Genomic DNA, 27,844 nt, shown 5'->3' with positions numbered 1-27,844 from the left:
GGTTCTGACAATGCTCTGTCTTCTTATACTGGGTGGAGTTATATATGTGTTTATTTTATTTATTATTCTTTAAAATATACACATATATAATATATCTTCTGCATGTATATATTTCACAATTTTAAAGAAATGGGAAAAAGAACAACATATCACATTATTTTTAACAACATGGTTACAGCAAAATTGAAAGCTAAAGGAATTAGGAAGCTTTGATATGATGAAGAGAGCTTCCCTGGTGGCTCAGCAGTAAAGAATCCACCTGCCAATGCAGGAGACACAGGTTCAATCCCTGGGTCAGGAAGATCCCTTGAAGAAGGAATAGCAACTGACTCTAGGATTCTTGCCTGGGAAATCCCATAGACAGAGGAGCCTGGAGGGCTACAGTCTATGGGGTTGCAAAAGAGTTGGACACGATTTAGCGACAACAATGCTATGAAGAAACAAATTGGCAATACAGCTGATCTGACAGTTTATAGTTTATGTCAAAGCATACAGCATGATTTTCTAATACCTTTTCTTAGACCCAAAAACCTCTACATCAATTGCTTTTTTCAGTAATAATAGTAAAAACTCAAGGAATATAAGCCCATTCACAGAGTGCAAATGCCCTTGACCACCAGCTGAACCTCATCCTGCTCCCAGAATTTACCATCCTTTGCAGTGTAGTCCTCTGGACCTCTCTGTCTGCATTACACCAAAGACTTTCTTGTCGTTGTTGGTTTTCATGTACAAATAGGGGGTATACTTATACTCTGACATGTGGTTTTTACCCATCATATTTCCTTAAATAAGTATTTTCAGTGTTTGCAGACTGCTGATACTATAAATATAATAGGAATATTCTTCTATAGATATCTTTGTGCACTAGCTTAATGATTTTCATAGAACAGATTTTCAGATAAAGAATCACTGGTTATTAAGTTAAATACTGAGTAGGACTGTCCACCACCACAAGTACCAATTTAAATTTCTGCCAACTTTGGTCATAGTCTGTTTCCCTACATCATGGCCAATGCTACATTATCAATCTTTAAAATTTCTGCCTAATGGTAAAAAAAAAAAGCATCTTCTTTAATCTGCCTTTTTGATAACTAGTGAGGTTCATCACCTTTTCATGTATATTAACCATTTATATTCACTTTCTATTTATCTCCCTATTTCATCTTTCTACTGTTGTTTTATTCTTACTGAGCTGTGGAAGGTCTTTATATATGTTACAGACTTTTTTTCAGGTGTAGAATTTGTTTTCAACTTATGTAACAGTATTTATTCACCCATTACTATGCAGAGAGGTTCAAAGATATCTGCAAACTTTTAAAAGTTATAATGAATATACTTTCATTAAAAATAGTTTTACAGTGAATGCTTTCATTTTAAAACATTAAGAAGTCATACTCCTCTCGTCTATTCCCAAGTCTGCTCTTTTCCTCATATGCAAAAAAAAAAAAACACAAAATAATCATACTTTACAAAGCAATAAAACAGGTGTAGGCTTCCACATTTCTTCCTCCTGCATTTATTTACATATAGGAACACATATATTTTTATTAGTGACTTTTTTCCTCCTCCAGCTTTTAATTTTGAAAAAGTTCAAACTACGGAGAAGTTGAAAGAATACTACAAGGATTACCCAAATATCTACATTTTGCATTTGCTTGATCTCTTTGAACATTTAAATGTAATTAAGCATCAGACATAATATTGAACCCTAAATATTTCAACATGTATCTTCTAAGAATATACTGATATTACTATATAATCACAATGATTCACATTTAAGAAATTTAATGGACATAATCATATAAAGTCCATTATTATAATTTCTTTGATTGTCCTAATTATGAACTTCACAGCTTAAAAAAAATTACCTCCAAGATTAGACCAAGGTTCATACACTGAATTTAGTTATCAAGACTCTTTTAAAGTTTCTCTTAATCTAGAACATTCCTGCTATCCCTCTGTTCTGCTCCAGCTGTCAAATTTTGGTCTTAAGAATCCAAGCCAGTGTTCTTACGCAATGTTCCATGATGTGGATTTGATTGCTTCCTCATGGTTAAATTTTTGACAAGAACACCACACAGGTGATGCTCTGTTTATATATTTTAATCCCACATCTACTGCTTATATATAGCCAATATTTTCTTTCAATTTGCATTTTAACTTTTGTTTGAAAATGATTAAAAACATTTTTCTCCACTGCTTTTAGTTCTGTGCCGTTTTTCTATCCTAAAATTGGATAAATATAAACATGGACTTGTCTCCATACTGCTTTGTTATTATAATTCTTTCTTTCATCTTAACAGTTTAAACTAGAAAAGATGAGGAACACAGTCCATTTCCTTGGCACTCAATCTAGCTCCCTCACAGCCCACTAGGCTCTAATATCTAAACATTTCATATGCATTATTTATCACTTCATATAATTATAAACCCAAACTAGCTGTGTAAGTACCAATACCAAACACAAAAAGATACTTAACATATGTATTAGATGACAAATTCAGTTATTTTATCAATTCTCTAGTTTGGCTTCTAATTACAGTTAGGAAAAAACCAAAAAAATTTATACATTTTACTTCCTTGTAATAGTCAACTAAGTGAAATCTACCCAAGTCTCTCAAAGTGGCTAAGTGAAGAGTTAACTTTATCTAAAGATGATAATTCAGCTATATTAACCTCTTTTTTTCCCCCTCCTTTGAGTACAGAAATACTAACCAGAGGCAATTACTTTGCAAAACATTCCAGTGAAACTAAACTGTAGCTTGGTCAGGTATGTGGGCATTCTAGTCGATTTGACTAGAATATAAAAAAACAGTCCTTCACCTTACTGTGAGGACTAGATCTACACATTTATAATACTGAACAAAAAGGTTGTGCCTTTTAGGTACAATTCAGATACAATTAAAAAATGATGCAATGTATCATTTAAGGAAACCTAAGTGGCAAACTCTAAAAAAAGAACAAGGCAATGATTAACATAAACTCAGGACACTAATAGGATATGGGTACAGATGATAAAGAAAGGCAGGTGATGCTATCTTATTACAGCACTTCCCACATTTATGTAAACCAAAACTGTATTCTTCTCTATCCCTGGTTTGATTAAAGGGCTAATACTGTGAGAATAAAGAAAAGCTTCTCTATATAATGATAATGTTTGAAGTTGAACTTATAACTGGCCTCATCCAACCAAACTTCAAACTAGGGATTTTCTCACTAAAAGGAAAAACAAAACAACAATAAAACACCAAATCCTAGCAAATTTAGTCAAAGTATTTGGTGAAGCAATACCTGATATTAAAATGTACACATGCAATATGTATGTATTACTGTTTTTAACAGCCAGCCATTGTTGGAAAAAAAAAAAAAACATAAAGTGATAATTGCCAAAAAGAAAAAAAAAGGGGGGCATTTCTGAATTACACAGTATCCCTAGGTAATTTATAAATAGTAAAAGAACTTAATTTTTTTTCTCAGTGGCTTATTTACCTTTCCTCAATATAGTAAACCACTTAATTCCCCCTACCCTCAAAATACACAATTTAGAAATAAGTTCCTCTCCAAGAGATAATGCAAAATAGAAAATTATTATCCTTTCAAATAGTGTATCACTGGCATACAAAGACAGAACAGCATGCAAAAGAAGATTTATAGCAAGATTCTACATTTATAGCAAGATTCTATAAGAGAGTTTTTCGAGGCTTCTTTCAAGCACAAGAAGGTGACCATAGTAACCTTAGTAACTATTATTCCTCTTCACTGTTGGAAAAATCACTCAATCAGAGACTGAGGTGGAAAAAACTGCAGATGCTGGTCCTAATTTTTCATACTTTACAGATCAGGAAATGACACTCCAAGGCAACAGTTTTCAACCATTTTTCTGAACCAAAAAACCCAGGTTTGGGAGGGCTTGGACATGAAGATAAGATAATGGCAGGGTGCAGTTTTAACATTTGCAAAGAAAAAACAGTATTCAAAAAAGGAACTTCAGAATATGGAAGTTATTCCAAGACCTTTCTTAGGATCGTATTACTAAACAAAAATAATTCCATTACAATACTCATACAAAGAAAGTCTAAGAACTTCTGGGTTAGAATGTGGGGAAAAAAACCCAAACCCTTGCATCCCATTAGGACTACTTTCCTTACCACCATATAGAGGCCATGAAACTATGTTAATGACTTGGAACAGGAATACTTACATGTTTTCTTTCTGTAGCCTTTAGAGATTTGGCAGCATAGTAGAAAAGCTGCGTCCCACACAAAGCTGCCCAATATTTTGTCCAAGATGCTACCTGGAGAGGATAGACACGTGAATATACTACTCAAATGCTACCGGCTTCTCAGTCACTGTTCCTCATTGCCAAAGAGGCACTCCACTTCACTTCCCCCGCCTTAGCTTTGAGTTTTATCACTTCTGAAATCTTTATCTGAAATATTCTTAAGTCTACTTGATACATTCTACTTAGGACTGACAAAACAAATTTGGCTGAATTCTGTTTTTTAGAGTTTTCGCTCTCTATTTGCTATTCCTTCTAAAAATACTCTTAACAGGATATACTTTCAAGATTCTCCAAGAACTATATTAGGGAGCAAAGAGAAGTACAGGAGCATCTTGATTTAAATACCTTAAGTGTATAGTTTAACCAAAATCTATTAATATGTGGCAGGTATAACAACACTTTAAATAACATTGTGAGGCAAAAGCATATTTCAAATTATTTCAAGTGTATTATATATCTGGTTTTATTTCAATTGTCTTCATTTTTTTAGGGTTTTATTCAGTTGCTTATTTTTAGACATGTTTTAAAATATAAAATAATTCTTACTGTAGGCTTTTTGCCTTCTTTTAACAAAGTTTTTCTCCTGAGAACACCTTGAATAGTAACAGCCCCTGGATATAAATGTACTGCCAAATCCTCTGATTCTGCAGAACTATAACAGTGAAAAGAAAAGAACATATAAGCACTTGAGTAATTATCAAGTAGGTATTTAAATAAAATGTAATTATTTTCAATTTTAAGACTGCCCATTCAGAATGAGAAGACATTGACAATTATAAAGGTTTAGTGATCTGAAATTTACAAGCTGTCACAAAATGAACCAGGCAGTTACTAAAGTCAGCAGATGGTTAAAAAACGCATTTTACTGCATATCTGAACAAGCATAATTCAGAAAGAATACAGTGATTCACTTTAGTAAAGAGTAAATTAGGGATTCAAGACTTTTCTTCTCAACATGCCATACTGCAGCACTGCTGAAACCTTTTTCCCCAGAAGAAACTCAAATTCTGGTAGGAAAGGTGAGGATTCTATGTTAAAAGTCTTTTTAGGCATATGAAACGCAAAATAAAAATATCAGAAAATCAAAAAAGGAAAAACAGCAAAAGAAAATCCATGCTCAATTCTAAAATAGATGAGAGAAGTAAAAAAGGCAATTAACAATATATTAAAAAAAATCAAACTTACTGCAATAAAATTTAATGACATTTTAATGTCATCAGTGCATCTAAGTGATTACAGCCTAACAACTCTGCAAGAGAGGAATAACTAAAACTCAAGACTGCTTTTTCTTGTATCTTAAGAAAACCATCACAGAATATTCAAACATTTAAATATCTTTCCCCAAGTCATTTAAGGTCCTATAGTTAAGAACAGAGCAATTTTTATGAGTCAATTAAAACATATACACTGATGGGAAAAAAATCTGTCATTCTCCAGTGATTTGACGTGAGCTGCAGAATTTCTACAACAGCGATGAAAACTGAATGTTCTCAATGACTTAAAAACCTAGAAACCACTAGAAATTTCATGCTGGAGCTGTTTATATCCAAAGAGATTAGACACTATTAAACTGACATAAAATTAACTTTAAAATGTTTGCTATTGCATTGTCTTATGAGAATTGGTTGATTATTCACTACCATTAACCTCCAGTCCCCAGTCAATCTACCATCTTTATTTTCTTCAGCAGCTAACGTAGTGCAGAAGGAGATCAGGATTAGATAAACAACCAAATGAACATGAGTTAAATACACAAATATTATTTCATACAACAGACTTGTTTAAATTCAGACCTGCAGTCAATCTGAAAAATCCTTAAAAAAGACAAACTGAATGTAGTAAATTCTTTGATTGCAGCCTTTGAAAAACAAGTGGGTTTTTGCACTGCTCCTCTAATAATCAGCAATGTTAGAAAGACCTGTGCAGTTAAAAAGCTACTGATTTGAATTATTTAAAGACTGTGATATAAAGATGCAAGTTTTAGCAATTAGCTCTGTGGATCAGAAAGAATACTTCAAATTTATCTCTAGATTAAATCTTGGAAAGAAAGTTTTCATGGGCATTTTATTTAGCTTTGAAACCAATTAGCTGAGAAAGAACAGAAGTGATGTGAGACCACACCTATGAGAGCCAGTCACCACCACCAGAGGGGAGTTCTGTGACCCCTGAAGGCAGGGGGATTGTACCTGCTGGCCTTCATGTGGCTTCGATAGCCATTTCGTGCCACTCTTGTCACCGGGCCGAGAGAATGGTATAATCTGTTCCTGTTGGATTCCATTATAAATTGCATATATTACTTTTATTTACATAATCATCATCAATAACCTAGAACAGTATAATAATTTCTTCATGTAATACTGCTTTTATAATAATTTCTTCATGTAATACAGCTTTCATAATAATTTCTTCATGTAATACAGCTTTCTAAATCCTACAAAAGGATAGTAAATGATTGCTCCTTTTTTTAAAAAAAAGCATGCAGCACAGATTTTAAATTATTATTTTCTTCTACCATTGACTATAAATACTTAAGGTTGTTTCTTAGTTTAAACCATGTATTTATATACACATTCATTTTCACAAATTTACTAAAATAATTAAAGAAGTATTTATACCCAAACAAAGCCTGAAATCCTTTTATTTATATTCTAGTTCTTAGATTCCACTTTATATATGATACCTGGATTTATAGAATAATAATTTTTTATTATATGCCCCTATGAAGATACCTAAAAGCAATGTGATCTAAAAACCTAAAATTAATGTGATCTAAACACCTTATTTCCTTTTCTTTTATATATTAAATCTAAAAAAAACTACTAAAATAGATAAACTGAACAAAACTAGAGGCTTTTATTTTATTTTCACATAAACTACAAAAAAATACACAATAAAGCCAGTAAATGATTAAAAAAATGGTTATTAGTTAATTTTCATCCAAAATGGCATGTGATACTTAACAAAGGAAATAAACACACACACACACAGAAACACTGATACTTCTTTGCCTAGAAAAAGCCAAAAGCAGCACTGTTGATAAATGATATTTAAAACAAAAAGTTTTATTTTAGTAACTTAAGTGGCAAAATATTTGATGTCTCTCTATTTTCAAAGTTCATTACCCACAAGTACAACAGTATTTTAAATCCCAATTCTTTATTCACTTTTTAATATTTCATGTTTGAATCTTGCTGGGCAGCACTGATTTGATTTCAAAGTGTTCAAAAGAGCCACTGATTTAAACTTGGCAAAAGCACAGTAGATATTTTTGGCTGCAAATGTCTGCAAAGCAAAACATTTGTCAAAAGAAAAATACTATTTTGAGATGTGAAGGTTAACACTGAAATACCAACTTCCTTAAGTAACCTGGTGGAATAAGAACAGATTATTTAACACAACACCATTCTGGTTACTTGATTACGTCTCATGCCACATGATAAACAATTTTGTTCATCAATATTTTTTATTTAAATACAATACACTATAATAACTTCTGATGATACCACGTTCCTACTAGAGGGAGAGAACTAACAAAACAATTTGTACAGACAGCATGCCAGAGGCAACTCTTGCGATCTTCCTGTTTCAGGCAAACCCAAATAAAGAGGCTGAAATAAACACTTGGAAGAGAATTAATATGTAAAAACAAATTGTTAAAAATTTCCCCAAACAGAATAAAACTTAAGAACACTGGTAATTAGAAGTGCTCAAAGGTATTTTGAAATATTGGATATGCAAGTAAAGTCTTAATCACCATGGTGAGAAATCTTCACGAAGCTTCAAGAACAAATGTGTGTCGTCGCTCAGTCATGTCCGACTCTTTGTGACCCCACGGACTGTAGCCGAGGCTCCTCCGTCCATGGGATTTTCCAGGCAAGAGTACTGGAGTGGGGTGCCATTTCCTTCTCCAGGGACGCAATTTTCCAATAACACCATGAAATTAACCAATTCAAATATGTATAGTTCAATTTCAGATGTATAGTGAGTATAATTGGTTCTATTAAAAAGTGAGCGAGACAGCAAAGAAGACACAGATGTATAGAACAGTCTTTAGGACTCTGTGGGAGAGGGAGAGGGTGGGATGAATTGGGAGAATGGAACTGAAACATGTATAATATCATATATGAAACGAATTGCCAGTCCAGGTTCGATGCAGGCAACAGGATGCTTGGGGCTGGTGGTAGAGGGATAGTACGGGGAGGGAGGAGGGAGGGGGGTTCAGGATGGGGAACACATGTACACCCATGGCGGGTTCATGTTGATATATGGCAAAACCAATACAATATTGTTAAGTAATTAGCCTACAATTAAAATAAATAAATCTATATTTTAAAAAAGTGACTGGCAGGGAGTTGGGTAACTAAATATTTTCAACTTCATCAATTTTAATATGACATTCAAAATTCAACCTAATCTGATTGCTCAGAAACTTACTGCTTAGTATATACACAAAAGGGGCAATTATTTTGCTCAAGGTTCAAATATTTTAGTATGACAATGGCAGAACTAAAATGATCAAAGACAGCAAAATTCTAATGGCTATTTATTACATAACAATTATTTGCTGTACTTGCCTACATTTTTAGAAAAATCTTATACTGAAAGATCAACACAGCATATTTGCTGCAAGCAGATGACAGCTTTTATAGATTAAAGCATCAAGGAAAAGAGAACAGAATATGGCTTACATTATTTAAGCATGTGTCTGTGAGCTTTGTGGAACCTTTTAATTAATGACAACTTAAATTCAAACTTTCATCTACTCATTTAGAGTATAATTTAAAATGTATAAATTTGTAGAGAATGAAATTGATCATTTCACTAAATACCTTAAAATTACTTAAATAAACCAGAATTTAAGGAAAAGATTTTACTTTTGTACATGAAAGTAGGTAAGCTGACTATGATTGGTTGTTATTTTTTAAAGTCATTTTTTCATATATTTTTTAAAATTTATTTTTGGCTCTGCTGGGTCTGTTGCTGGACAGGCTTTTCCTTAGTTGTGGACAGTGGGGGCTACCTCTCCAGTTGCAGCATGCAGGCTTCTCATTGTGGTGAATTCTCCGGCTGTGTAGCACTAGGTTCTAGAGTGTGTGGGCTTCAGTAGTTGTGGCTACCAAACTCCAGAGCACAGGCTCAGTAGTTAATGCACGGGCTTAGTTGCTCTGAGGCATGTGGGATCCTTCCGAATCAGAGATCTAACCTGTGTCTCCTGCATTGGCAGGCAGAATCTTTACCACTGGGCCACCAGGGAAGCCCTGATTATTATTACTTTTAAGTTACAATTTAAAATGTACTAAAAATCAAATATATGTGTCAAGTCACCAAATAAAATGTCTTTAAGAGATAATACTGAATTCTAGGCTTAAGTATTAACTTTTAATTTCTGCCACCAGCAGGAAGCCTAAATAGTCCTTTTATATGTAATAAATATTCTGTCTTAAAATTCACATTATCATATACTTTGTTGTTGTTGTTTAGTCCCCAAATTGTGTCTGACTCTTTTGAGAGCCCATTGACTGTAGCCCGGCAGGCTCCTCTCTCCGTGGGATTTCCCAGGCAAGGATACTGGAGTAGGTTGCCATTTCCCTCTCCAGGGGATTTTCCCAACCAAGGGATTGAACCCACATCTCCTGCATTGGCAGGCGGATTCTTTACCACTGAGCCACTTGGGAAACATCATATACTTAAACAAAATAAACTCAAAACAGTTTAAACGGACAATTTTTCTTACCTTTCAAAAGCAGGCCATGAGGTCTCTTCACTTAGTTCAGAGCCATCACTGCTACCTAAAATCAAAAGTTATCTTATTTTTTAAACATCATAATTATAGTTTAGATTTTACATTTAAAAAATAAGTACTCTAGCTGTGCTTATTCACATTATTTATTGGTGAACATTCACATATCAATTCTTCATTCTAATATAATTGTGCTTGATTTATTTTGCAATATATTAGAACAGAGTTGACAAATATACAGAAAGAAACAAAACAGCATAAAATATTTTTATATGTATACTTATGGCTTAAGTTTATTACATTAGTAAACACTTTTTCTATCATTGGAGAATAAGTACATATAAGTACACAATTTTTTCTTATAAGGTTTATCATAATTTAAGACCAATATAATTACAAATTTCTTAGAGGTTCATGGTATACTTCCTTTTGCATTTTTTTTTAAACCCATTACTATCCTAAGGTTAAAAAGCTCAATGAAATTCAACTTTTGTCTTTAGAGGCAAGGCAGAAGAGGACGGAATCCTTAAGGAAAAAAAAAAAGGTACCATAACAATGTAAAAATTTTCTCTTAGAGACCCAGAATATCAGTTAAAATAGAAAGTTTTAAATTAGCTTAACTGGAGGGGAAAGAACTTGGAGAGTCCAAAACAGCTTAGGTTGATTTAAAATTTATTTTAAAGATAGTTAATCAATAATTAATTTGTCCTTTGTGTATCACATTGAGTCATCTATCAGACTTTCACAACCAGGGTTCTTTGAGAGGCTCAAACTACTATAAGGAACCCATTATGTGTGATGGATTTAATACCTCTTCCATGCATGTAGAATGGTACAAGTTATGTCCCATCCTTGGAAGTACTAACAGTTACTGAAATAATTTTCTGGTTGTGTGGCTCAGATAAGAAACTGGAGGTAATCTGCTGTTGGTAGTGGAGGCTTGTATGTTATTTTTGATGTGCAGAATATTATGTGATACAGACTGAAAATTTAAGCATAATTAGTAGGACTTAATTGTAGAAAACATAAGTTTCTTCCAGAAGCATGGACCTTAGGTAGATATGCCTCCTTCAGCTGGTCAAGACTATTCTGGGATTCTGGCTTACCCAGGATATATATGCCATGTTAGAAAATGTTAGAGGCCACAGTCCCAAGCACTGGTTAATTTCTCCAGGGTACTTTCTCAGAGCCTCCAAGGCATAAATTAATATTGTATATAAAAGTTACAGCTAAGGAAAATATTTTTTGTCATTATTAATTGTGTGTGTATATTAATAACTACCAGCTGTGGTTACAAACTTTCTTTTTAGAATGTTAAAGTTTTAAAGGAAACACCCTGGAAAGTAATGCTTATGTCTAATGTTCTTAATTTATAAACAAGGATACAACAATCCTTACTGTTTACCTACTTAGCCTTGGAATAATTAAACAATAAATACAAAGGCAAAAATTGAATTAGCCCCTTCTTGTTCTAAAAGACAGTTCTCTAAAATAAGACATTAACTGTAATGGAATGAAATAATTAGATAACTATCTTGTGGTAACCAAAAGAACATCTATGGAAAGTAAAAGTCACAAATAGAGAATAATCATCATTATAATACTTATGATAAGTATTACAGAAAAGGCAAATACTTTATACTGAGAGCTATAATTTTTAAAATTACTTTTTTTTAACTTAAAATAACATGCTAGATTCCAGAACTGTAACACATTTTTAACTAGAAAAAGCTTCTTCCTCTCTCTTTTGCAAAATTATTCTGTGTACTATTTTTCAGATTGAGGTTAACATTTGCATATAGGCAATTTACAATATTAATGAAGAGAGATTTCAGGTGACCAACTTGTCTTTTTTCTGTAAATTTTGTCATCATTTGCATTTATAAAAAGGGAAATACTGGACTAAAACTGCTGAATGGAGCTTTCCAGTTCCAAAGCAATTTCAGGGTTCAAAACTCTCAAGGGTTAAAAGAAGTCAGTATGTTCAAGAAAATGAACTACTACATTTCTTTCTACTGATTGTTCATCAATATTGAGATGATCATATTAAGGGTAATAGACAGCCCTTGAGCAACCTTGGCAGTTAATCAGAGAAGATATTTTCCTCCTTTATTTCTTTTTAAAATAAAAATAGCATTGTATGGAGATTTCCTAACTATCCAAAGAAATTATGCTCAGCTAGAAGGTTCAGAAAATAAATAACAGTTTAGGAAGTAAAAACAAACGCATTCCTCTTAACTTCACGTCCTTTTCCAGTCCTGATTTTCTTTATAATAGCCATCTCTATTTTCTTACGTCTCATTCTCCAATCTACTCCAGCCAGGGCTTTGCCCACAGTATTCTATAAAGCAAATCTAGTCAAGGTCACCAAGTGACTTTTATCTTGCCAAATTCAGTGATCAGCTCCTGTTCTCCTCTTATTTTCTCTTTTGTGTACTTGATATGGATACGTTCAGCACATCCCTCCCTTCAGAGACCCTCCTCTCCTGGGCTTTTGTGATACCACACTGCTTTTCTCCCTACTTCAGTGGTCCCTCATTTGTAGTTTCCTTTGATGGCCAACCATTTAAAAAAAATGACACCTCCAAATGTTAGCATGTCTACTCTTATTTATTTATATCCTCTCCCTCGGTGACCTTATCTGGTCTCACGGCTTGAAATACTACAAATATGCTAATTCTTATACCTGTATCTATAGATGTGACTTTACCTCCTTAAGCTTCAGATTCATACATTCGATTACCTACCTGACAACTCAATATGATCCAAACACGTCCAAAATGGAATTCTTAATTCCCCAAACCTAGTCACCCTTTACAAATACCTCAATACCTACAAATGGCTGCTCTTATAATGTTCTCTGCCTAGGTAACAGCACCACCATATATCTAACTAGCTGCTTAATCTAAAAAAACCCTGAGAATCATAACTCATCTGCTCCTTTCCTCATTACTGCATTCCAACTACATGCAGTAACCAATTCAACCAGTGCCTGTTCTCTTCCCCACCATTCCTTGAATGCCTCCCCTTTTGAAGTCAAAAACATCAAGTACTTTTCAAACCATCATGAATTATTAATTTTAGCAGCTACTAGTAATATATTATATCCACACTTTGTTACTTAGCTTTTATCAATTATTTTTTCTACTTGTAGTAGGGTTAATCATGCTTTTTCAGCTGAGTTTTGTTAGAAGTCTTATTTTACATAAGTTGGAACTCTCTCAGAGAATTATTTCTCACCTATTGATATTCCACTAGAAAGAGTAGAGCTTTCAGCTTGGCCTCGAGATGGTGCATGGGGCTCCATGACGCTATCATCTAATAGATGTCTTGGCCCTGCATTTGGGAACGTTGCACTCTTAAACTCTGCTGTGTTCATTTTATGAATGAAACTGGAAACAAAGAGAAATATTTTTCATATCTTTCATTACTGTTACTAATTCAGGATATAAAAGATACTCTTACATAAAGATTCAGGATATAAAAGATGTACCTGCTATCCTGAACTTACTTCTGAACTCTCACACTAATGAACACACAGATTTTACCATGAAAGCCTCAAGCTAACAGTTTAGGGAAAAATTTTTTAGAAAACCAGGCCATATCTACCTATATAACAGAAAATACTTTATCTTGATGCTTGGGTTCATTAAAAATTATTTTCACGTTCACTTTTGGAAAACGTCTATTAAATTTTCACATAAATCATGACAAAAGAGAACCTTCGGGTCCATTTTGAGGAAACAATCTTGTAAAGCTAAACAAAAAGACAGTTTCCCTTTCTTTGTATTTTGTTATAAGAAGAACAGTTTTTATATGCTTTATTTATGGTGACTTGTTTTGGTTAAGACAAGCAATGCCTCATGATATGTTATAATTTAAAATGGAAACAGTGTTTGCTTTCCTGATTTTATCTATGATGATGACCTGTAATGTTCATTTTTATTTCCCAAAATGTGAAAGCACTACTGGAAAAAGCTCATTTCCAAATTAAGGTAAGGAAGAAATAAATGCCTTTATGCAAACAAGATATTTTACTAAATCAGAAAAAGACTGCTTTACATAAATAAAACTATGCAAGGACACTATTTTCTGTCCAACTAGTAAAATAAGTAGGAAATAAATCCAACTAAATATATAAAGATTTGAAAGATAAAATTAAAAGTGCTGACTTGTAACCCAAGCTATGGCACTTCCTATGTCCATGTTGAATCAGGTTCCGAGGGGATGGTGGCGTCTGTGGTAGCAAGGCTCCTTCAGCTGCCATGCTTTTTCTTCCACTTTGTGGAGATGCTCCTACTTCAGGACCTTAAGGGTTAAATTAAAAAAGAGAAAGACAGAGACACAAAGAGAGAGAGACAGAAATTGTTAAATGGTTTAGGAAGATTGCTTTATTTGCAATCGTTTGATATGAAATAAAAGTTGTGGTTTAATTTAAGGTACTATGAATTCTATTTAATTGACTGAACATAAGAAATAGTTAGTATACCTTATTAGATGGGTCTCCAATTATTTTTAGGATATACAATAATACAAAGCTTAGTGTCAATGTCTGTATTTGGAATATTAAATGAGGTACTGTCTATGATTTCTTTAAAAAATTCTCTTCAATTTAATGTTTTTAGATTATTTATATACATATAAATCCCAATTGTAATGCAACAGATAAATTAAGAGACTATGATTATTCTTTTCAGTACTTGGTCCAGCATTAGAGTGAAATTTAAAAAAAAAAGGCCACTAAAATTGACTCCTATAATTATTCAAATTAGTAAATTTTTCACTTAGACCACAGAAATTTCTAACATAATTAACCTTCATTGCCTCTTACAGTATGCTTAATGAAAAAAGAGTTGATAATTCATAAACACTTACTTATTATTTTCTGTTGGCTATATCTCTTACTCTTGATTACTTGGCATATTTATTTGCATATTACTGACAAACTACACATGACAACTTTTTAATGAAAAAAACAGAAAAACCAAACAGAAAAAGATATATTTTAATACCAAAAATAAAACTGTGCAGGCAGAATAAAATGTACTAAGCATTTATTCACTTTGGAGTATATCCCTTCTTTCTTATTAGGTTATCTGGTTTATTACTCAGTAACAAGAGAAAGCTGCACTAACCTACTAAATCCTCCCTGGAAGCAGCAGAACGAGGTGTGCTTGTCCCTGGTTCTATCTTTAATGAAAGCCTGAATTTCAAACAGGAAAAAAGCACATAAAATGATTAATATTTGACCAAATAACATTAAAATCATGTATTTTTCTACCAAAAGCCTAAAAACATTTTTTATAAAATAATCTCAATTATATATGTTTCTTCAAGGGTGATCTTAGTTAAGTCCCCTTTCTCTTTCATACAAAGCTGATCTTACAGTGATTCCAGGAAATATTAAGAGAGGGAAAAAACATCAAAACCTCATATTCAAAAACAGAGATGGCTCTCCCAAGAACCTCAATACTGCCGAACAATTCAACACATTTAAAGTTATTTGGTGAGTTAACCTGAGGTTATACTGATAGAAGGCAAGTAAATTCAGTAACTTTCCGACACTGCATTAAATTATGCAAATTCTTTCTAGGATCCTTATTGGACGGGCTAATGATCTCTGTAGCACTGAAAATTAAAACAAAAGAAAACAAAACCTTATTTAAAACTAACCATTCAAAAAACCAACCAACTCAAATTATCAAAAGAAAGAGCTATCTATACAAATAAAAAGGCTGTTTACGAAATCCCTGATAAATCCCTTTTCTAAGTCAGAGTTTATTAGTTGGAAATTAAGGTGGTTCAGTGGTAAAGAATCTGCCTGCCAGTGCAGGAGACACAACAGACCTGGGTTCAATCCCAGGATCAGGAAGATCCTTTGGAGAAGGAAATGGCAACCCACTCCAGTATTCTTGCCTGGAAAATTCCATGGACAGAGAAGCCTGGCTACAGTCTATGGGTTCACAAAGAGTCAGATACGACTGAGGACACACACACACAAGTTCCATTTAGGAAAATGTACCAATTTTGAGTTCTGCAGCAAACAAAGGTTATAATTCCTATCAGTGGAAATGGTTTCAGGAAATAGGATACTAAAGCAGTTGTAGAAAATATTTTGGTGTAGTCCAGGAAATATACTTTGATGTACTCTGTATTATCATTAAGCATTTGTCTGGAAATTAATAAAGACTTTTTATTTTTCAGCATCCTACCAACTGGAAATTTTTATGAAACTGCACAATACAAGTGATATTATAATGATAAATCTATTACAGGTGCTTAACTTTTTATCGATGTCTTTGATATCCTAAAGAAGAAATCACACATAATTGTACTTTAATTACTTAACCAGGTAAAGTACATGTATTGAACAGATGCATGATTAACCAGAACTCTCTGCTCTTTTTCTTGTTACAGGGTAGCTGACTCTAATTATGTGAGCTTCAGACTATGCTATATTCCTTCGCTGAACTCTTGTTTTGTGTCAGGCACCGTTCTCTCAGCACTGGAATATAATGGAGACTAAAGCAGACAGGGTGTCCAGTCTAGAAGGTGGAAGACAAAGAAGTAAGCAAATTAAGTAAAGTTTCCTAACACAGAACCAAAATAGAAAGGAACAGAAAGGAGGCTATGGGAGAATCACATTGCTATTAATAATGGCTGATAACCGACAGCAATATAAAAAGTAGAAGCATCTTAAACTGCAGTTTGTCTTAAACTGCACTTAAAATGCAGTCAGTGTCAGTTGCCTATATCATCATCAAAACACTATATATAACAGTGATGCTGATTCACTGAGAAAAGATATTATGCTGCTGCTGCTGCTGCTGCTAAGTCGATTTAGTCGTGTCCGACTCTGTGCGACCCCATAGACGGCAGCCCACCAGGCTCCTCTGTCCTTGGGATTCTCCAGGCAAGAATACTGGAGTGGGTTGCCATTTCCTTCTCCAAAAGATATTATGCTCAGTATTAAAATGAAATAACTTCGAAAGATTTTCACCCTGATTAAAACACATGCATGTAACTTGTAATATTGATACTGGCTGCCTATGTAGGTGAAGCTGCCAAAAACAGAGGCTTATGGATAAATGAAAAGTCATTTTTATTTAAATCTTTCATCATAAAATCCATTTTTCCCAACTTATGACCTTAATAGCTCTTATGTTAAAATGCTCTGATTTTCAACACATTTAATCAGTAGGTTCATGCAACACAACTCCATCTTTAGGAAAACACTCTCTTCTTCAGCTTCCCATGAGATTCTCTAATACCACCAAGTGACTTGCAGTACCCCAAGCAAACACAGCTTCCCACCCTATTCCACTGATGGTTCCATCCCTGAAACATCTTTCTTAACTCTTCATGTGGAGCAACTCACCTCCTAAGATGCAGACTAAGGTAAGATGGTCACCTGAAGCTGCTCATGTTTACTTTCTCTTCACTTTTCCCAGTTAAAGCTGAGTTAGGTCTCCCCTCATTTATGTTCCCATAGCATCCTCGGCACATCTCTAGTACAGAACTCTTTGAACTATTTTGTAATTATTTATTTTGTAGTCCCAGCAGCTAGCATTTACCTATAGCAAAAGCTGAATAAATATTTATGAATACAATGGGACTTCCCTGTAGCTCAGATGGTAAAGAATCTGCCTGCAATGCAGGAGACCTGGGTTCTATCCCTCGGTCAGGAAGATCCCTTGGAGACGGAAATGGCAATCCACTTCAGTATTCTTGCCTGGAGAATTCCATGGACAGAGGAACCTGACGGGCTACAGACCATGGGGTTGCATAAGTTGGACACGACTAAGTTACTAACACACATTGAGTATAATGGGAAGGCTGCTCGAGTTCTAGTTACTCATGAAAACAAAAATCAGTATAACAGCATCCACTTTCCTACCAAAACGAAGCTCTCATGCCAGGATACAGACAGCTAAAACTACTTAACAGCTTAGTTAAGTCTATCCTTTCAGCATTAAAATTCACCATACTCTGTATTTATGCAACAATTTCTTAGACTTCACATCTACTGAAAGGGCTTTCCTGATAGCTCAGTTGGGAAAGAATCTGCCTGCAACACAGGAGACCCTGGTTCAATCCCTGTGTCGGGAATATCCACTGGAGAAGGGATAGTCTACCCACTCCAATATGCTTGGGCTTCCCTGTTGGATCAGCTGGTAAAGAATCCACTTGCAATGCAGAAGGTCTTGGGGTTGATCCCTGGGTTGGGAAGATTCCCCTGGAGAAGGGAAGAGCTACCCACTTCAGTATTCTGGCCTGGGGAATTTCATGGATTGTATAGTCCATGGGGTTGCAGAGAGTCAGACTCAACTGAGCAACTTTCACTTTCTACTGAAGAGTTACACTTTAACTTTTAAAAAATACATTAAGTTTCTTGAGACAGACACAGAAATTTTAATAATGATTTATTCATGTTTTGAGTTTTAAGATAATCTTCTGTACCCAACTGGACAAAATATGAGTGTTTTATGCTATGTCAGTAGAGAGATGAAAGAAGTAAGTGATAAATATGACAGAGACCATCACGCTCAAGAAGCTTACAATCTAGGGCATCAGATCTGTGAAAGAGTGCCAAGTTTATTAAAAAGCTGATGCACTGACCTTATACATTTTCAAATGAATTACCCTGTAAAATCTTTCTGTAAAACAAAAATTGATACAGAAAGACAAAGTGGTAATAATACAGTATGGTGGAGAAGATAGCAATAAAGGTGTTTTCAAATATAAATAAAGCTTTAGATACATTTTAAGTATATGTACAGAGCTTCTTAATATATTTGATATTTGAAGAAAAATTATTTCCAGTTGTTTTCTGGAATTTCTAGCCTTTTATTATGGGTACCAATTCTGTTCTCCAGAATTCCTTAAAAGATGTTGAAACTTATGGAACAAAGAAGCTGATAATTACTATCACACAGCATAAGAAATTTTTTGTATATGATGCATTAATATTAAAAAATAACCTTATCTTTCACTTTAATAAAAATTTAAAGTATAACCTTTTACTGGAAAAAATACTTGTGGCAGATACAAAGTTAAATTTGAAAGCTTAGAAACAGCAAAAAAATTTTTTTTAAATAAATGAACCTGCAAGGAAAATGAAAAGCCTCAAGAGAAATCGCCTCTTTATCCTTCTATCTTTTGGGGAAAAAAAAAAAAACACCTGGTAGTCATAGTGCAGAGCACACTACTGGAAAATAAATGCAAACGTGTGTGTGCTCAGTCACGTCTGCCTCTGTGACTCCATGGACTGTAGCCCACCAAGCTCCTCTGTCTAAGGAAACTTCCAGGCAAAAATACTAGAGTGGGTTGCATTTCCTACTCCAGAAAAATAAAAAGTGTTAATAATGAAAAAGTCCCTTTTCCGTTGGGCAGGACTGAGAATGGTTAAGCAAAAAGACATGCATATCAGCTGTATTAAAAGTAAGTTTTGAAAACCTTTAACGAAGGACTTGCTTGAATAGGGGAAAGGACAAGTGTGGTGTTCTATTGGACAAATATTAATTCAGAGTCCAGAAGGTTCAATATTCTCTCAGTACACAAAAATAATTGAAAACAAATTCAAAATTGTGTTAAAAATTTCCTTAAAGAGGAGCAATTTTTCTATTCATGGACTGTTTCATTAATTTTTCAGTCTATTAAAAGACACATTTCCATAAAGATTCAATGCTTCAATGGAGAGAGAAAGGAAGAAACGCAAACCTAGAACTATCAAACATCAGCTCTCAACAAGCTGAGAAACATACAACGCTTTTTAATAGAAGAAGAGAAGACGTACTTGTATACTGGCTCCGTCGCATCAAGTGATTGATTTAAAAAATTTACGTGAACAGGTAACTTTACCACTGTGAATGCACAACTGCTTTGCATGATAAGATGCGGTATTTAGATGTTTGAATACAGAGATGAAAGGGCAGAGGACAGGACAGTTATACAAACCACTTCTGAAGATCCAACCTACTTGTAATTGTCATCTTCCACAAACTTTTGCAGTTCTTCTATATATTGAACAGAGTTCAGGTATTTTTGGACGTGAGGCAACATGGGGATATCTAGGCAAAACATGATTAATAATTATCTGATAAAGTACACCTCAGGCAAAATTTTTGAAGTTAAGCTGAGAAAAATATATTTAAAGGTAAATTATGGCATTGAAACATGTATACTATCATGTAAGAATCAAATCACCAGTCTATGTCCAATGCAGGATACAGCATGCTTGGGGCTGGTGCATGGGGATGACCCAGAGGGATGTTGTGGGGAGGGAGGTGGGAGGGGGGTTCATGTTTGGGATCACATGTACACCTGTGGTGGATTCATGTCAATGTATGGCAAAACCAATACAGTATTGTAAAGTAAAATAAAGTAAAAATAAAAATTAAGAAAAAAAAAAGGTAAATTAAGGCCACATGAGTTTGGGTGAACTCCGGGAGTTGGTGATGGACAGGGAGGCCTGCCGTGCTGCAATTCATGGGGTCGCAGAGAGTCGGACACAACTGAGCGACTGAACTGAACTGAACTGAACTGAAGGCCACATGGCACCAAAATTTAAATTAACTCTAGAAGGACATGACTGAGGTAAATGTTATTTAATGTAAAACTGAAGTTAATTTAGAAAACTGCAGTTGCAGGCTGTCTGTATAGATTAAAACACCTCCATTTAGAAAGTTCCACATATTTGAGAAATTTCATTAAAAAAATCAGAGCCACCATTGTAATTTATAGTCAAACCTCATTTAAGTGCAAGATATAAGGTAGTTTAGGGTTGTTTTTTTTTTTAAAGAAGCCTGGCTCACATTTGTACTTTTCTCTCCTACTTAGAAATTTCAAATAAGATTGATTTAACATTACAATTTGATGTTATGTTAAAAAAATTGAGAAAAGGATAAAAAAAAGAGATTAAAGTTAAATAACAACAAACTGTAAACTGTTTTTAAACAGCATTAAAATTACATAGCTGTAAAAACCTCTATTTTCTATCAAGCTGAAAGCACTTAAATGCTTTAAAACAATAAATTTTTAAAAAAAACAATCATTTGGGCTTGCATAAGTTCTTTTCACATATGTGTTTCCATAAAATACATCTTGGACAAAAACTGGTTATCTACTCAACATACAACTCAAGAAAGCTTCTCAACTCTTACTACAACAGTCTCAGTTCACTCCTTAACTGAAAAAATAAATATTTACATAATAGATCAGGGAGATCAAATGAGATGGAAAGAATAGAAAATAATTGTGAAAACTACATTAGCAAAGTTGTTTCAAATTACAGAAGAGCAAAAGATAAAACTTAGCATTTTAAATATGAAATACTTGAACTCCTTAAAAGCAAGATCTTAAACAGGATGCTAAACATTGAACAGTGACATAATCATTATTTTCCTTTACATTAGGATGATGTACCCTGCCCTGTGAAAAGTGGCCATCAACCTGTATAAATGAATCAAACCTTTATAAATGAATTACAGCATTACTCCCAGAAACTCACCATATTCACAGGACTGCTGTAAATCAGAAATTATTCTAAGGATGTTATTCATCAAGTTTGATCTTTGCTCATTTTCTAGAATGCTGCCAGTTGATGGATATGCTGAATCAATGTAGGTTAAATCAGATAGATAGATACCTGAAACAAAATTAAGATAAATGAGTGTTTTCCTACTTGTTTGGATGAGTATAGTTTGTTTATAGCTATATTTCAATATATGCCATATTTAAAATATATTCATTTTAATACTATGTTAAAACATGACCAATAAGGCCTAGATTTCTGTGGAGTCCAGGTCAGACATGTAACTTAAAGGTGAAATTAGAAACTCCAGGACCTACCTACCCATGGGTCTTAATGGAAAGAAGATGAGCTCCTGAACTGATTCTGCCTCTGTATAAAATAAAGATAATTATTCTAATTTCCAAACCTTGGTTTTTATGTTTATACACTAGTACCTATTTTTCAAGCTGTGGTATAACCTGAAGAAGTTTTAAGTTAGCCAGTCTAACCACTTCCCTTCTACTTCCATGGGGCAGTTAACTTAATATTAGTTCTATACATGCTTGGCTTGAGTGGGTAACTTGTCACATGAGCCTTACTTTTTTTTTCCTTTTAAATATTTATTTGGCTGCACTGGGTCTGGGTTGTGGCACACAGGCTCTTCGCTGAGGTGTGTAGACTCCAGAGCGCTTGGGCCCAGCTGTCCGCATAACACATGAGATCCCAGCTCCTCAACCAGGGATCAAACCTGTGCTCTCCTCCCTCGGCACCTTGGAAGATAGTTTCTTAACCTTGGGAGGACCAGGAAGTCTTGATTCTTAATTACTTTGAAAACTGTCTCATTCTAGTAGAAATGTCTTGTTTTTATTAAAGGTTAACAGTTGGATTTTTGAAATAGTTCTACTAACTACACATTGAAGTTAACCTTGCTCTTTTTTCTGTACCAACAAAAATAATACATCCTCTCAAATGATTCAGTTGTCCTAGTTCTGGATATTCAAAGTCACATACACAGAAAATAGTTCCTGAGAGTTTACTATGCATGTGTAAAGCGTAAAAGGCACCATGTTCCTACTTTCAAATTGTTACTCCCTGTTCATGAACTCTCAGAATAAGTGCAACCAAAATGATGTACCTATTGCCTTCCAAATAAGCCCTGTGTTTTTTCTCATGCTGGTTCTTCCAGCTTAAATGATACCTGAACTCAACTCTGCCCATCTAAATCATTATCTTATATTCAGGTCCGTGTCAACGGTTCTTTAGTTTTCTCACATATTCCAAGAAAGGAATTTAGAAACTGTCTAGTCCAAACCCTCTTTTCATAGGCAAACACTCTAAGGTCCACAGCTATTTAGGAAGTGCCTAACACCACATGAATTGTTAGTGACAGGGCTGGATCTCAGAGGATACACTTGTACTCCAAGGTTTTTTTTTTAATTACACTGTTTTTACAAACTCATACAGTATCTGTATCATTCACTTGAGAATTTTTAAGACTTTCTAATCTCTTTATTGAAAATCTTTTGTATTTTATATTTAATCTGTTTAAGATAATAAACTCATTCAGGTGGTTACTCTATCTTGCACTTTAAAAAATGAAAATCCTGACCAGTATTTGCAGACAATTGGTGTTTAACACAATGTAAAAAAGTTGGCAATGGTAATCCTTTTACTCATTCCAGTATCATTCCTTTTCCATTCAGTAAATCTTAACAGTATTCTTTAAGCCATCTATCATAAATACTTCTTTTTCTTTAGAGACTCTCAACTTTATTTTTTATGACTTCAAATAAATCTGTAGCCTAGCTCCCTTTCTTTCCCTCCTATCTCAAAGGAAGAAGAATCCCCTTTTTTTCTTCCAAATCTAAACTGCAATTTTGAACGTAATCTCCACTGCCTCCTTTTAACATATCCACTGCTGCCTCCACCATCACTCATACTCCATGGCTCTTTTCTAAGAGCCAGTGTGCACATTTAAATCTCCTCTATTTAAAAACACAAGCAAAGCAACCCTTCCTTTAAATCTGACGGCCTCCTCAAGACAGGACTCTTGCCGTCTTCAACAAACACCTTGAAAGAGAAACAGGACTGGTACAATTAATTTTTTTTATCCTTCACTCTATTTTTATGTACTATTTGATACATATAAAAGTTTACTTGTGTCAGGAAAAATTGTGATAGACTTTGCAATAGGCAAAAAGATTACTATGTATATCCTGTTTCCAGTGCATCCTCTTGGCCTGAACTATTTTATAAGTTGTTGAAAACTGGTAATAATACAAATTCTTGTCCATAAAAATGCCAATGAATTATATCCAGTGGGATGTAACTGATTATTGCCCTGTGGATGTTGACCAATTTTGCAACTATCTGTAAATTCATTCCAGCATTCCCAACGGCCTGCATGTATGTGCAGTACTCTGACTTCTTCCTTGAAGTTATTGTAAATATCTTCCTGATTCCCTGTATACTTAATGATTTCAACAAAACCTTTGACATGTATTCATATTTTATTTGTGTGAGAAAGATAACTGTATCTTTTAAAAAAATAACAGTTTAACATATCATACTGGTTATCAAATAATGTAATAAATACTCATCAACGTAAGAGCTACAATATCAGTACCGTTGCCTCATCTTTCGGAGAAAGCAATGGCACCCCACTCCAGTACTCTTGCCTGGAAAATCCCATGGACGGAGGAGCCTGGTGGGCTGCAGTCCATGGGGTCGCTGGGAGTCGGACACGACTGAGCGACTTCATTTTCACTTTTCACTTTCATGCATTGGAGAAGGAAATGGCAACCCACTTTAGTGTTCTTGCCTGGAGAATCCCAGGGACCGGAGAGCCTGTTGGGCTGCCATCTATGGGGTCGCACAGAGTCGGACACGACTGAAGCGACTTAGCAGCAGTAGCAGCAGCAGCCTCATCTTTATATTCTTTCCCTGTGTCATCTCTCTGCCTCCTGTCTAGAGGGAACTACCATTTCTAATTTTAAGATTATTCCCCTTGTTCTTTCTGAGGCACATGTCTGTATTCCTGCACATTTTATTTTACTTTTGCTTATTTTTGAGCTTAAAAAAAAATCATACTTTTGTATGTGTGATTAAATGATAATATTGGTAAAGTTAGAATGGGTACACAATAAGTGATTTATAAGTGGTTGTTAAATATGGTCTGTGATTGCTTTGTCTCACTGTTTTGTTTCTAAGACTTATTCATCTTGTTAAGTACAGCCGTAGTTCCTTAAGAGAATAAACTATATATAACTATATCACAATTTACCTATTCATTTTGTGTGATACGAGTTTTGAGTTACTTGCCCCCTTCCTCCTTGTTGCTATAGACATTCTTGTACATGTCTCCTGGTGCACACGTACAAGAATTTCTCTAGGAGAGATATAAACACATATATGCATACATGCAGGCATATATAATGTTCACCTTTACAAGACAGTGCCACATTGGTTTTTAAAGCTATATCAACTGATACACCCACTGATAGTACATAGGTTTCTACCGATCCACACGTGCTAACATGTGAAATTCACATCTGTCTCATTGCTGAAACTGATTCTGGCAAAGGCACACATGACCTTCTCATACTAATTCTGTGGACATCCCTCTTGGCCTGCTCTCCACTGCTCGGTCTCTCTGCAGTATTTGTACTACCGACTCCCTTCGTTTCTCAGTCTTTACTGGCTTGAACTTGCCTCGCTTCCATCCTCCCTCGATTCTTCTATTTCCTCAGGTCCCTTGGGATTGGTGTTCCCCATGGTTCTGTCATTAATCTTCTCACTCTACATGTACTTCTGAATTATCTTATTTCTGAGGCCTCGACCATCACCTGATTGCTAATGACTCTCCAAATTTCTCTATAGAACACAGCTCCTGACTTTCATTTTCAATTTAACATGCCAAACTAACCATAATTTGTCCCTAGACACCTGCCATTCCACTTTCCAAACCTGGTCAGCGATATGAATTACTAACTAGTGAAGAAGAACTAAAGAGCCTCTTAATGAAAGTGAAAGAGGAGAGTGAAAAAGTTGGCTTAAAACTCAACATTCAGAAAACTAAGATCATGGCTTCTGGTCCCATCTCGTCATGGCAAATAGATAGGGAAACAATGGAAACAGTGACAGACTTTATTTTTGGGGGCTCCAAAATCACTGCAGATGGTGGTTGCAGCCATGAAATTAAAAGATGCTTGCTCCTTGGAAGAAAAGTTATGGCCAACCTAGACAGCATATTAAAAAGCAGAGACATTACTTTGTTAACAAAGGTCCGTCTAGTCAGAGCTATGGTTTTTCCAGTAGTCAGGTATGGATGTGAGAGTTGGACTATATAAAGAAAGCTGAGCACTGAAGAACTGATGCTTTTGAACTGTGGTGTTGGAGAAGACTCTTGAGAGTCCCTTCGACTGCAAGGAGATCCAACCAGTCCATCTTAAAGGAAATCAGTCCTGAATATTCATTGGAAGGACTGATGCTGAAGCTGAAACTCCAATACTTTGGTCACCTGATGGGAAGAACTGACTCACTGGAAAGGACCCTGTTGCTAGGAAAGATTGAAGGGGAGAGGAGAAGGGGACGACAGAGGATGAGATGGTTGGATGGCATCACTGACTCAATGGGCGTGAGTTTGAGCAAGGTCTGGGAGTTGGTGATGAACAGGGAGGCCTGGCATGCTGCAGTCTATGGGATCACAAAGAGCTGGACACAACTGAGCAACTGAACTGAACTGAATTAGAAACCCCTATACTGCTTAAACAAAAAAGCTCTGAAGGAGTTTACTATCTCATATTTCTCCAGGTTAAGCTATTAGTGAATACAATGTGATCACTGAATGATCAAGTAATGTATTACATAGTATAAATCAGAGGCTAGAAGCTGTCCCAATCTTTTTAAAATCAGGAAATAACACAGGAAGTATCTATATGACTTTTTCCTTAAAAAATGGGGAGATCTGGCAACAGTGAGGTACAGCTGGGAAGGGCACAGATAGTAGTCATTACAGATGGCAGTCTGTCATAACCTATTCTCCTCTGCTCTCTTACTTCTCGTCCACTTCACCTATATACATTACCTGCTTCATTCTTGTTGTGAGCATCTGCAGGCCTTTGAGTAGACCCCTGCTATACCTATGTATGTCATAGGAATTTAAAGAAATGATTAATTCTGTGAAAGAAGTAGAAACTAAGCTGACTTCAAATAAAGGATGCTGATCAACAAACAGAGGTGACGGTAGCGCCTGAGAAAGAGAAAAGTAGCACAAAGTTAGGCAGCAACAGGGGGAAAGCACCTGGTATTGGTAAGAGCCCACCTGCCAATGCAGGAGACGTTAGAGACGTGGGTTCAACCCCTGGGTCGGGAAGATCCCCTGAGGAGGGCGTGGCAACCCACTCCAGTACTCTTGCCTGGAAAACCCCACAGAACAGAGGGGCCCAGCGGGTTACAGTCCACAGGGTCGTAAAGAGAACAAAATGACTGTAGGGACTTATACACACACACGCACACACACAACACGTACAGAAAGTAGAAGCCCGCAAGTTTTATCTAGAAGCAGCAACCAACAGTTATATAATCCAATCAGAGAGAGTGTGGCCAAATGCTCTGGAGTGAGAGTCAAATCCCAGGGCTACAGCTTAGTACTGAAGTCCTAAGATGTCTAAATCTGTGTCTCCTCAGCCACTGAGTCAATCAACATTCTTGATTTAAAGAAATAAAAAGGCATAGTCGGTACCTGACAATCACTAATTCTCTAAACAGCACCCTAATTTCATGGCAGAAGAACTGGGTCAGAGGATAGCAAAGGTGACTTGTCTAAGTTCCCACAGCCAACGGGGGGCTCAGAACTCTCTCCTTCCCCTATGACTCAGGCCAGGGTTATGTTTGCTTTTAAATCACAGCATAAACTAATAAGAATAACTGTATTCAGACAAGAGGGGTCATGTTGCACACTAGGAGGAAGTGACATTATATAACATCAGAATTTAGTTATATAACATTAGAATTTAAGAAATATTAAATTTTTGAGAGAATTTCATACCTAGCTTTTCAATTATTTTTAATAATTATATATCATGAGCAGTTTTATCTTAGAAATGCACACCAGGTTTTTCTTACAGCTTCAAAACCTTCTAAAGTGGCAAATTTAGTAAAATGTTTAAAAATTCTTCTAGGCTGTAAAGAGTACTCTATTAATTAGGATTAGGAGGCTAATGAGGCTGCCACCTCTTTAGAACAGAGTCTCACTCCTAAGCTTTGTAATAAAACAACAAACTCATCAGCCTGCAACTACTTCTCAGTG

At 35.0% G+C, this 27,844-nt stretch overlaps 1 protein-coding gene across 4 annotated transcripts in view; it reads right to left on the bottom strand.

Moving 5' to 3' along the window:
* The window catches only part of RALGPS2 (Ral GEF with PH domain and SH3 binding motif 2), a 160,102-nt gene that overhangs the window by 13,699 nt on the left and 118,559 nt on the right, over window positions 1–27,844 (bottom strand). For 2 of the 4 annotated variants that reach the window (XM_069546168.1, XM_069546169.1), the window contains 9 exons: window positions 21,532–21,669; window positions 20,002–20,092; window positions 15,158–15,225; window positions 14,195–14,330; window positions 13,263–13,414; window positions 10,017–10,071; window positions 6,469–6,546; window positions 4,829–4,934; window positions 4,202–4,294 (listed from right to left, as the gene is read on the bottom strand). In XM_069546168.1, the coding sequence (XP_069402269.1) occupies window positions 4,202–4,294; window positions 4,829–4,934; window positions 6,469–6,546; window positions 10,017–10,071; window positions 13,263–13,414; window positions 14,195–14,330; window positions 15,158–15,225; window positions 20,002–20,092; window positions 21,532–21,669 (917 nt within the window). The remainder of the gene's footprint in view (window positions 1–4,201; window positions 4,295–4,828; window positions 4,935–6,468; window positions 6,547–10,016; window positions 10,072–13,262; window positions 13,415–14,194; window positions 14,331–15,157; window positions 15,226–20,001; window positions 20,093–21,531; window positions 21,670–27,844) is intronic. The other 2 variants (XM_069546171.1, XM_069546172.1) reach the window with 1 other exon arrangement.

The sequence above is a fragment of the Ovis canadensis genome, chromosome 12 (genome assembly GCF_042477335.2).
Source record: "Ovis canadensis isolate MfBH-ARS-UI-01 breed Bighorn chromosome 12, ARS-UI_OviCan_v2, whole genome shotgun sequence".
Classification (NCBI taxonomy): domain Eukaryota; kingdom Metazoa; phylum Chordata; class Mammalia; order Artiodactyla; family Bovidae; genus Ovis; species Ovis canadensis.
Note: the sequence above shows the minus strand (reverse complement) of the source record. Positions and strands in the feature narration are given on the sequence as shown.